The sequence below is a fragment of the Saccostrea cucullata genome, unplaced genomic scaffold (assembly GCF_032062105.1).
Source record: "Saccostrea cucullata isolate Sc308-1 unplaced genomic scaffold, CSIRO_AGI_Scuc_v1 ctg954, whole genome shotgun sequence".
Taxonomy (NCBI): domain Eukaryota; kingdom Metazoa; phylum Mollusca; class Bivalvia; order Ostreida; family Ostreidae; genus Saccostrea; species Saccostrea cuccullata.
Genome location: NW_026923524.1, coordinates 129414 through 142286, shown reverse-complemented (window position 1 = coordinate 142286; position 12873 = coordinate 129414). Strand labels below are relative to the sequence as shown.

The window sequence follows — 12873 nt, the reverse complement described above, 5'->3', positions numbered from 1 at the left end:
CAATGCAAAAACTAAAGTGGAAATAAAGAATGGAGGCGTACAAGGCGAGGACAATCCCCCGCTCTGAAAAAAGACATTTCTCAATTCTAAATGTAGTATTTTTTCAAATTTTTATGGTTTATATCATCTTTTACACATCTAATTCTGTATTTCATTGTTCAAATAATTTATTAATAATTTTATTTTTCACTCATGTTTTAAGAGATTTGAAAAAAAGAAAAAGCTTCACGTATGATTCGAACTCTCTCCATAGTGCAGGTTTTGTCCAAGACCAACCGCTTTAACCACTACGCTACGAAGTATATGCATTATTGACGTCTTTCAGTGTGATTTAAATGAACGGGTTTGTTGAAGCGTAAATTTTTTCAGAAAAGTTCGATTTACATATTGAATGGGTTCAGATTCCATTTTTTGGACAAATGTAATAAATTTCACATTTACATTTCCATCATTTAAGCGTTCACGAAGAATGGAGACTTGACCCATTCATGTTTAAAATTCGTTTTTTATAGCTCTATTAAACCAATTTTCCACTAAATATGCTTAACTGTCAACTTTGAAATAAAGATTATCAAATGATAAGTCGTTCAGTAAAATAAAATAATAATAAAGATGCCATTACTGAGAACATGATTTCAGAAAAATATAACTTTTCTGTGAATTTTGAAAATTAAGGAAACATTTTGTCTCAGAGCGGGGGGGGGGGGGGGGGGGGTTGTACACGCCTTATACGCCCTCTTTCTTTAAGTACCTGTTGCATTGTTTTGTTTCAAATCTTTACATATAAATTTTGCCATTTTATCTGCGACCGAAAAATGTTTTAACTGGATTAATAGTTATGATTGTACTAATTCAACACACCTTAATAACAAATGTATTATTCATGGAGAGTATTCGATTTGAGGGTTGTCACGTGATCATGTAATATAAATAGTCGAAGCGTGCAGATCGAGCCATTCCTCCGCTCGCTAGAAAGCAAGACACATTGTAATTCAAGGGATATTAAATAAGGCATGTAAAGAGAAGTTAAAGGATATGTTAATTAATGAATATGTAGATTTCAAGGCGAGTGAAAAATTATGTATAATTATGAATGAACATGTATAATATACGTTGAGTATATAAAATAAAATATTCTAGCGATTAGCTCTCCTACACTTCGACCGATGCAAACTCTCGCTCTCTGGATGGTCATGTGTTTTCTGTATACTATTTTTAAAAATATTAGTTAAGAATGTTGACAGACGTTCCCATCTGACAAGATTACAGAAAACGTTAGTTAGAGTCTAATAAAATAATAGTAAAATTTAAAAAAAGTAGTTCAGCCTATAAGTAACATTCTTTTCGTCTGTGGCTGTTTTCAAATCTTAATTTAATTTTTATTTTGAAAATATGCAAAATCGCAAAACGAACTACTAGTACTAAATATAAAGTGTAAATCAATCAGGTTTGTTTTCATAAATTTAATTTTGTAAGAATTTAAAATAACAGCTAGTATTGATTAGAATCGCCAGAAGTCAAAATATACCCTATATTAGGGCGGGGCTATATAGGTCATGTGAAGATTTTATTTCTTTGAAAATCATCTTTTCTGCTCCTGAGTACATAGTTATGACCAAGTGTGCCTTTCCTAAAATTGTGAATTTCAGGGCCACCAGGTCAGGGGTTATGGTGTTAGGGCGGGACTTTATTGATTACGTATATATAGTGAAAATACATCCCTGATACATGTACATTTATTCTTTGAAAATCTTCTCCTCTACCCCTGTGTAAAAGTGGGTATTAATCAAACAAACTATACAGTGTTCTGACGACCAAAAGTACCTCGTCCAAAAAAATTATACAAGAAATTTTTACGGTATAATACAAAAACTACTTTCATCGTTTTAAGGTCTTCAATGTATAATGAAGGGATTTTGGAGAATTTTGAAAAAACTTAAGCTAGTTAAAATGCAAATGCTAGATAATGATAAAAGTGAAATGAACCAAATTCACAAGACTATTAACATGTATGGAGACGGTCATATAGCATGTTTTATAGAGTTATCGATCTGCCCTTAATGAAAAGAAGAATTTTTTTTCAGAATTTTTTCGGTAAATAATTCATTTTATTTCATATTTTAATAAAGGAAGAGCTAATGCAAAAATAACTTTTGAAATGTGTGCTGCCCATAGACTTCAATGTAAAAATCAAGGTGCAATTAATTGGACAAAAATCAAAGAAGAAGGTATGGTTTCCAGGCAAATTTTGCCCTGTGATTTTCTAAAAAATGAAACTGGTGTAAAAGTTGAAAACTCATGCTTTTTAAATAATTGAAATTCAATGCAGAAAAATCATACAAGTCATTTTTCTCACATAACATTGTCCACAGGCATCGCCCACAAAGATCTTTAGATATGTGATTTGTTATTGAATTTTGCACAAAATATCAAAAAATTAACGTGGGCGACGGCTGTGGACACTGTTTTCTAAAGGAAAATCACCCTTGAAATGTGCCATTTTGAGCCTTTTTCTGTTGAAAATAGAGAAATGCTTCACATTAATGACTTCATATTTGCAGAATGGTAAACCTTCATGCCATTTTCTTTCCTGATTATTCAGAGTCATTTATTTAACTAATATTTAAGCCAGTTTCAAAACTTTTTGATGTCATTACATTTTTAGGGCGCAATAAAGCTAAAACCATACCTTCTTCTTTGTAAATTTCTTTTTGATAAAATCTTACCATGATTTAAAATATCAGACCATTCACTTACCGATATATATACAATATATGGTCGTTATAATTTGAATACCTTAAAAAGCATTGATGAGAAAGACTTTAAAAAATGTAAACAAAAATAAGACAAAATATCTGTGTTCTTCAAAGACCAAGAGAGGCCAAGGTGTAATTATTTTATTGGGGTTGAAAACTATACAGATGCTTTTATAGTTTGTTAATTGTGATAGTGATACACATACATTGTAAATGAGGGACAGATTAGAATTTAATTTATGAGTTGTTACTAACTATTAGACTATTTACTTCATTGATCTTGATCACCGTATTTCTCTTGCTTTTGGGCAACAAAGTTAATTTCATACTCTATGGGTTATCTAAGTTGTTGTTTATACACAGGTGACCGTTAAGGCCCTTAAATTGGGCCTCTTCTTTATTCTTATAATTCATTTACTTATATAAATCATATACACCTCCGGTATGTGATATTATATTTATGATTTGACTAATGGAATAGAATGGTGAATTCTGGGTATCAATTTATTTACAGAATGATAAATGAACTGCTCAGTAATGAAATGTAAATGTTATTCTTTTTTCTGTTGATTTCAGTTAGAAAGACGTGGAAAATCAACAAAGATATATTCCCAATCAGCAAAGATGTAAGTAAAAACCTCTTTCTTATTTTTACCCCCTTTTCATACCCCTGTGAAAGGGGGGCATTAATTAGATATATGTATATGTTGTTACGTATACGGGGGTTATGGGGCTGCACATGTCCGCCCGTTACACTTGGGGTACGTTTACTTGCAACACCCCTTGCGTGAAGTAAATAGACTAAATATGAAAAACTCGAAATGAGATATATTTCTCTAAGTCCAAAAACACTTTTTGTTAGTGTTTAGAGCTTCCTTAAAAACCATATTGTTCTTTTGCTTTTTTAGCTATCCGTTTTCGTCCGTCTTTGTGCGTTAACATTTGAACATTTTCAGCTTCTTCTCTTCAACTGCTCAACCAAATAAACCAATTTTGTCATAAAGCATCTATGGGTGAAGGGGAACAAAAATTGTGAATTTCATGGTCCCTACAGCCTGGGGCCTGCGGAGTGGGGCCAAAACCACTAAAATTAATTCAATCTTGAAAAATCGTCTTTACTCCTAGACATCAAGTAATCAAACTGTTGGTATAATTGTAATAAGCATCGAGTCCTAGCAAAATTGTGAAAGTCATGGCCCTAGGGTCAGTGGTTCTAGTGCTAAGGCGGGGCTATATAGATTGTATTGTGAAAATGCATTATTTCTTTGAAAATCTTCCTCACTGCTCTTGGGTATTAAACAAACAAATTAAATGTATAGTTAATTTGATGAGGAAGGGTGTCTTTTCCAAAATTGTGAATTTCATTGCCCCAGGGTCAGGGGTTCTGGTGTCAGGGCGGGGCTCTATTGATTATATCGTGAAAATGCATTATTTCTTTGAACATCTTCTGTTATGCGTCTGGATATGTAGCAACCCCCAGGGTTAGGGATTCTGGTGTTTGGGCGCTGCTATATTGATAATAAAGTAAAAATGCATTAATTTTTGAAAAATCATTCCTGCTCCACGGTATTAAAAAAACTACATACAAAGTTATGATGAGAAAGGGTGCCTCTTCGAAAATTGTAAATTTCCTGGCCCCATAGTCAGAGGTTCTGGTGATAGGGCGGGGCTCTATTAATTATTTAGTGAAAATGCGTTAATTCTTTAAAATCCTTTTCTCTGCTCCTGTGTATTAAACAAACTAACCATTAGAAATACATAGTTATGATGAGTAAGGGTGCCTCTTCAAAATTTGTGAATTTCCTGGCCCCAGGGTCAGGGATTCTGGTGATAGGGCGGGGCTCTATTAATTATTTAGTGAAAATGCGTTAATTCTTTATAATCCCTTTCTCTTCACCTGTGTATTAAACAAACTAACTAAGTACATAGTTATGATGAGCAAGGGCTCCTCTTCAAAAATTGTGAATTTCATGGCCCCAAGGGTAGAGGCTTCTGGTGGGATTCTATGACAATGTATAATGAAAATACATTAATTCTTTTGAAAATCTTCTCCTCTGCTCCTGGGTATTGAGCAGATGAACTACATGTAATTATATATCTATGATGAGCAATGGTTCTTCTTGCAGAATTGTGAATTTTAAGGCCCCTTGGTGAAGGGTACAGTTGGGGGTACTGGTCTTAGGGTAGGACTCTATTTATGTAGTGAAAATGAATTAATGCTTTGAAATCTGCCCCTTGGAATTACTTTTAGGATGAGCAAGCCCTTAGGGTGCCTTTTCCAAAATTATGAAATGTTTCGCTCTAGGGTCAGGGATTCCTGTGTTCCTTGTTTACTGATTATCACTGAATATTACTGGTTAGTTGAAATGTATTTTTTGTTCCCCTACTATGCCTTTGAGTATTAAGTAACCAAATTAAGCATGCTTAGTATATACTAGTAGTTACAAGTATGATGAACAGTGGGAATGTCATGGTCTCTGAAACATGAACCAAATTGAATGGTCAGATAGTTATTGCATGATGCTCGGTTGACCTACATGTATAAGGTCCATGGGCCTCTTATTAAAAGTATTAAATTTATATTTGGTATGAATTTAAATCGAAAGCAGACTTTGCAAAATTCTAATGTCATCACAGGCTAGTGGAAACACCTGAAGGAGGGTTATTATATTTCAAAATACATGAAATTTTAACCGATTCAAAACGACAATATCAATATAAATTATTTAAAAATTCTGAGGATGGGGCCAAAACCACTAAAATCAATGCAACATTTGAACTGTTGGCATGATTGTAATAAACATATACTAGTAACTATTGCGTCTTCTACCCAAATTGTAAAATTTATGGCCCCAGGATCGGGGTTCTCGAGTGTTAGGATGGGGCTAGGTACTTACATAGTTATGATAAAAAAGAGTCTCTACTAAAATTGAGAATTTAATGACCCCAGGGTCAGGGGTTCTAGTATTAGGGCGGGGCTCTTTTGATTATATAGTGAAAATGTATTAATTTTTTGAAAATCTTATCCGCTCTTGGGTAGCAAACAAACTATCTACATGCATACATGAAGTTATGATGAGCAAGTATGCCTCTAACAATACTAGTTTATAAAGTTCATGGCCCCAGGGTCAGGGATTCTTGTGTTAGGGCGAGGGAAGGGTGGGGCCAAAAGGGCGATCAAAGTTTAGTACTTCATAGGAATATACATGCACATGTATTGAAAAATCTTCTGATGAAGAACAGTTAACAGATAAAAGCATCCTTAGGTAATATAGATTTATGTTCTGTTCAAATCATGACCCCTGGGTTAGGTTGGAGCCACAATGGACGAGCACAGTTTTACATAGGAATATATCGGATTTTTTTCTTTTCAAGAACAGCAAAGCCGTAATTCGTCACACATACATGGAAACATGCACAGGTAGTGTAGATTTAGACATGAACCCTCGGGGCTGGCGGGGAGGAGGAGGTGGGGGGTAGGTTGCTCGGAGCACAATGTTAAATAGTTGGTCATGTACCATCCTTAGTGTAAATTCAAGTTTGCATCCTTAGTGTAAATTCAAGTTTGTTCGGATCATACCACCTCCCCATTTGGGAAGGGACCACTTAGATCTAAACCTTTCAAAACTGAACTCAATTCTGTTTTTTCCTAGCCACAGTGCTTAGGTGAGGTGGTCTTCTTTAAAAAATTGTGAAATGTGTGGTCCTGGGGTCAGGGGTTCCTGTGTGATGGGGGTACTTTTGATTATTGCTGATTAGTACTGATTAGTTAAAATGCATTTTTTGTTCCTTTACCCTGCCTTTGAGTACAAGTATTAAGTAAACAAACTAAGCATGGATCGTGTATATTTATGAAGAACAATTGTGCCTCTTTCAAAATTGTGAACCTTTTTTATGGCATGACCTCAGTTTGTTTAAATCACAAACCAAATTTTATTGTTGGAAAGTTGTTACATGATGCTCAGATGACCTTGTGCCCAGGTGTCGTTTTGTATTTTGCTTTCTTAATCTTTGAAGAACTCCTCAATTCAAATGATTTCAAAATGGTATGTTGAAGCTTAGAGGCTAATTTTACAATTTTCTGTGAGTTGAACAAAATTTAAACATAGACATGTATATAAATATATTTTAATATACTTGGCAATTGAATCTCGAAAACACACTTCTCAATTACCACAAGACACGAAAAGATGCCTTGCTTTGAAATATATCTGGCACGGATAAGTGTATAAACAGGCATATATATTTATTTATTCACCAATCAAGGGCCCTCAGGGAGCATATACAATTAAAAACAATATACACTGGACAAAATTGCTAACGCATCACCTAAGAAAATTAATATTTTACTTTTAAAAAAACTGTTTGTGATGCATTTGATATATAGATATGTTACTTTAACAAAAATAAGGCATATTAATGTTTAACCTTATAAATAACTACAATGTTTATTGAAGTGTGACCAATTCATAGAAAAAGACAAAATCGTGTCTATTCCATTTTTGAAGAAAAAAAATATTTTCTTTGTATTTATGTTCTTTCCATTTGGACTAATTAAAAAATCAGGAAAAAGTTACATCATATGCAGCGTTTGAAGCTAGAAGAGCGAACTAAAGCAGACAGGATGGCGTCTGCATGGGGTTCCTTTAGAAAAATCTGTTAAAAATAAAAACAATAAAAAGCTTATGAATTTCAATCATGAAAATTTGTTTCAAATAGATTAACAAACATGAAAATGTTTACTATAGATAACCACGACATTAAGTTTAACAGGTGCAATAACTTGAAAATTATTCCACAAAACTGGGTCAACCGGAAGCGGAGTGGATTTGGTATGGACATTAAGTTATCAGATGATTACTAGGATATGTGAGAGTCAATGCTGTTTGTTATTTGATTTTTATCTTGGGGACGACTCCTATGGCAATCTCACAGACCCCTTTAGTGATCAAGAATTTCATATCTGTGCAAAAATGGTGCGCAGTGCACAGCTGGAAATTGCATTCGAACAAGAAGGTCATTCAAGGGCTTTTTCATGATGCCAAGACATTTGTCAATCCCACTGCTTTTGAAATAATAGTATACACCTATTTACTGGCTATGAGGACAATAGCAAGTTTATCGTTCCCCAAGACAGCAAGGCAGCCGAGGGAAATAGTTTGCTGTCGAGGGGAACGATAAACTTGCTATTGTCCTCATAGCCAGTAAATAGGTGTTTTATTATACCGATGCTGACTTTACTTTTGTTAACTTTTGGGAGTCCAGAGTACACACAATTATGTTATTCCATATTATACCGATGCTGACTTTTGTTACGTCATAATATATACGCGTCACAATCCGTATAAAACCAGAAGTTTTCCGAGATGAAAAGCGAGGGAAACAGAATGCTGCCGGTGAATAGTTTGATGACTATTTCACCATGGGTAGATAGCACAAAAACTATTTCACAGTAGGGGCTGTTTGGAAAAGATAGCGTCGTGTTTTTATATTGAACAAATTCACAGGCGAACAAAGTATTTAGATCAAATCAAAACGCCAAGGGTAGGATGGGGCAACTATGGGCAAGATTTACCAAATGAATAGAAAGAATACTTGTTCTCAAGAATAGAAACGCCACGACTTATTTATCATGTAGTGAAATTTTGCTGGATCATGTATATTTTGTTGAAATTGTACCATAGGACAGTGTAGAACTACATTGAAGTTAAAAATTTTCCATAGGAATTTTTTATTATTACAAACCATAGAAATACTTAGAAAAAATCTATCCGGAGAACATGATCAATTTATCACTCTTACACTGTAGAAATTATGACCCCTGGAGATAGAGTGGGGTTACAGAGAGTTGGTGAACGTTGTGAGCATCTTGTTCCACTCAGCATGAGGCTTCAAATTCTACTTAATAATACATACATTTAAAAATTCATTCAATTCAACCCAAAGCAATAAATAACTAGTGCTAATTGTAACGGGAACCGTTACAGATGTTCCCCAAACGCTCCCCAATTCCTTTTTGGTGCCATATTCCCTGAAAGCTTCATTAAATAAGACAAACTCTGTGCATTTTTAACTTTCACAACGTTTTCTCAGAAGGATACCAATTACATGTATATTCAAATTTTAGCATTGCACCCGTGCGCATGTGAATGCATGTGCGTTCTGATCATATCATCTTGTCTAAACTATCTACATATCTTAATATACAATATATTAAAGCATTCAGTCCAAAAGTATGAAAAATCACTCTTTCAAACGTATTTTTCATTTCACTCGTTCCAAATGCACGCACGTGCGTGCACGTGCATGATGACCATACCTTCTTGTAGGAGTCCCTTATATCTATATTCTAAATCCCATCCTATTTGGTTGAAAAACAAGGGAGTTATAGCCATTTCAAGTTTAAGCCAATCAGATTGCAGCACACGTGCATGCACGTGATTTCATGATTTTTTTTCTACATCATATTGTAGTATATCCTAATGCATGACTATGTTTTAAATTTCAAAGCATTTCGTCAAAAATCAAAGGAGATATAGCCATTTAAAGTTTCAGCCAATCAGATTGCAGCACGCGGGCATGCGCATGCTTTCATGAAAATTCTTATATATCACGCTGTAGAACCTTAATAATGTAGGTCTATGTTCAAAATTTCAAAGGATTATGACAAGAAACAAGAAAGATATTGAGATTTTAGTTTCAGCCAATCAGAGCGAAGTGCACGTGCATGCGCGTGAGATCTTACATTTTTGACCATGTCATTTTGTCTATCCTTCTAATGTATACTTATAATATGAATTTCAAAGCATTTCATCACTAATTTAAATAGTTACATCTGTATCAATTATATTGGACATTTCTCGTGTTGCACGTGCAAGCTCTTGCAAGCACGTGTGCATGCACATGCTTTCATGATAAATCTTATATAAAAGGCTGTAGATCTCCCTAATGTATGACTATGTTCAAAATTTCAAATGATTTTATCAAAAAAGAAAAAAATATTGAGACTTTAGTTTCAGCCAATCAAAGCGAAGTGCACGTGCTTGCGCGTGCGATCTTGCTATTTTGACCATGTCATCTTGTGCATACTACTAATATATCCTTACATTATAAGTTTCAAAACATTTCGTCACAAAATAGAAAAGTTACGGTTATATCCATTATATATTGGTCATTTTAAGTTTTGCACGTGCGCGCTCTTGCAAGCACGTGCGCGCAAAATGACCTTGATTCCGCAAATCTACATTTCATGCCTACTTACCCTAAAAAGGTTTCACCTAAGTCGGATGTGTAGTTTACAAGATCACTCGCGGAAAAGATTTTCCCAGGAAGAAAAATAATAATAATAATAATAAGAATAATAATAATAAGAAACAGAGTAAAAACAATATGTTCCCCAACTTCGTTTGGGGAACATAATTAAGATACATTCTTTTGAAGTTTTCGACAACCAATGGATAATTCTCACGAGCTGTTTCAGCTAATGACGTATCTAACTCTATGAAGTCAGCCGCTGCTGAAATGACGTGTCAGTTTCCTTTCTTAACCCTTACCAATGCAGAAAAAAATGAACGATTTTTACGTTTATCTTGGGGTTAGCTGAATCTTTTAATCATGTTCATGTACTTAATTGACAACTATATTACTAAACTCTTTGAATTATTAGAATGCTACAGTATGGAAGATCATGTATAATAATAATTATCAAATTATGCACGAAATAGTGAATTCAAGATTGCTATTTGCTTTTCAGACTTACAGAATGTACGGCGTCTTTTCTCCTGTTTCATCAGAGGAGCAGCAGTACGAGGAACCGTCTTCTCCTCTGGACTTTGATGAAAAAGCAGACAGAATCCTCACCATGCGCTCCTTCTCATCATCTGATGATTCACCACCCAGCAGTGTGTCACCTCAGCCTTCAACAGCTTCAGCAAATACCAAAGAAATCGACAGTTCTCAGTCAACAACTACCTCAGGTGTGACGCAAGAAGAATCCTCGTCGTTGTCTGCCACAGCTGTCTCTACTCCCGGTTTAACAGCGTCATATAGCCAGTCTACTTCCCCGTCCTCAGTATTTGGAACATTATGTCAACCAATCGATCTTGCTCAACCCGTCAACTCGTATCAACACCAACAGCAACCCAGTGACGGTCTCTCTGTTGACTGTGCGAGTGAGTTTGATGTAAACGAGGCAGCTAAAAGACTCTCCATGGCAACCTCTGACCCCATTGACTCAACAGTTTCCGGCGAAGACAAGACAACGAAGAAGAGTTCGAAAGAGATCAGCGAAAGCGCCCTCCGGTTCCACGCCAATTATCAGCGCCACCCTAAGCCTCCATACCCTTACACCGGGATGGTTATACACGCTATTTACTCAGCTCCAGAGAAATGTCTTACGCTCAGCGGTGTAAGCCACAAACTTCAAGAAATGTTCGACTTTTTCAAAGGCACCTATAAAGGCTGGAAGGATTCCGTTAGGCACAATCTATCCCACAACGCCTGCTTCGTGAAGGGAGGTCGATCTACAGATCCGGACAGTAAAGGGAACCTTTGGTATGTGGACATCTCCAAGGCACCCCTGAACTGCTTCAAGCTCCAAGACACACCAGTTGCTCGCCGTGGAAACTGGGCTCAGGATCTCCACGTACAGCTAGGAGTACCAGAGATTCACGTACCCTCCAAGAAACGCACTGTTTCAGCCGACACCAGAGAACTCTCCTGTGTTGTGAATCGTGACCGTAACGAAACATCCAGTGTTTACAGTGACGATGTATTCAGCAGTTCCAGCCCGGAATCTGACTCATCCTACCCAGTACCTCTCAGCATTACTCCAATTTCAACAGTCAGTGAAGAGTTCCCATCAGCATCCTACAACGAGAGTCTCACCGAAACACGAGAACCTGCCCTCTTCTCCGACACCAGCTTCGAAGACCAGGCTGCAGGGCCAATCAGACCAGGGAAAGCCTCCCGTCAGAGCAAAAGGTTCAACCCAACGTGGAGTAGGAGGAACAAGGACGATTTGATGAAGTCTATCGCCAGGAAAGCTGCCAAGACTACATCACTGAACAAAGATGAGACAACAAAGCAGAACCCGTCCACACTCTACCAGTTTCAGCATTACCTACCCTCTCAAGCCTACCCGCATCCTCAGTACAGCCAGCAACTCTCCCACCAGCCACAGTACTTTCCAGAGCCTAGCCTGTATCATCAGCAATTCAGCCGGTGGAACAGCTACGACCAGTTATCTCAATTCCAGCCTCCTGTGTACCAGACAGCCTATCCCTGGTTACCCACTTACGACAGACAACAGCAGTATTACCCTGGGTATCAGTACTTTCCTGGTCAACCAGAAGAATACAGCCAGTGTTCTTACCCATTCTCGTCTTGGAACCATGCCAGCTACCAGGAGCCGTATTACCAGCAGACGGCAGATGACCTAGCGACGGCCATGAAAGTCTTGTCTCAGCAGCAGGGACCAGTGGATCTGAGTTTTTCCGAGGAACCAAAACAAGACTCGCCTGAGGACAAACCGTTAATCAAGGAGGAGGACGGATCTCCAGTGTTCTAGTGCGGAAATTGTGTGTTGTTTGACATTTTTCTGAGTTACAAGATGGAATGGTGGACAAGTGATAGTTAACTTAATGTTTTTATGTTAATTTATTTTATTTATTTATTTCATCTTTATTTTGTATCATTGTGACAATATTACATTCCATTAAGAATTTTTGTTAAAGTGTATTGCAAGTATATTTGTGTTTCTATGAATGTTGCACATCTAACGAAAATGCGATGATAGACGAAAAATTTCAAAGTGTGACAATGTTTTTATTTTAATCCATGACCTTTTTATTATCTATTCTGTTGAATATCTGTTATTGCTCTTCACATATAGCATTATTTTTATAAGTCTAGACTAGGACTTTTGTTGTAAACTTAATGATAAACAAGCAAAGTTTGATTTATGATGTTCGTGTAGGTGAATTTGGAGTCTATGTTAAATGCTGAGTTACCTTGCATATTCAACAGAATGTGAAAAAAGATGTCACAATAATTGACATATTAAAACATTCTAAAACTGTACAATTTTCTGTTGTATTTTATTCAGAGACCGCATTGA

At 36.2% G+C, this 12873-nt stretch overlaps 1 protein-coding gene across 1 annotated transcript; it reads left to right on the top strand.

Annotated features, from left to right (window-relative positions):
- Nucleotides 1-10557: 10557 nt before the first annotated feature.
- On the top strand, nucleotides 10558-12367 carry LOC134264221 (forkhead box protein J3-like). The gene has a single exon (XM_062746517.1). It carries the CDS (start codon nucleotides 10618-10620, stop codon nucleotides 12322-12324), a length of 1707 nt encoding a protein of 568 aa, XP_062602501.1. The 5' UTR covers nucleotides 10558-10617; the 3' UTR covers nucleotides 12325-12367.
- Nucleotides 12368-12873: the final 506 nt, after the last annotated feature.

What these genes read in the sequence shown, in the direction of transcription:
- LOC134264221 (XM_062746517.1), top strand. Translation starts at nt 10,618, where the DNA reads ATGCGCTCCTTCTCATCATCTGATGATTCACCACCCAGCAGTGTGTCA.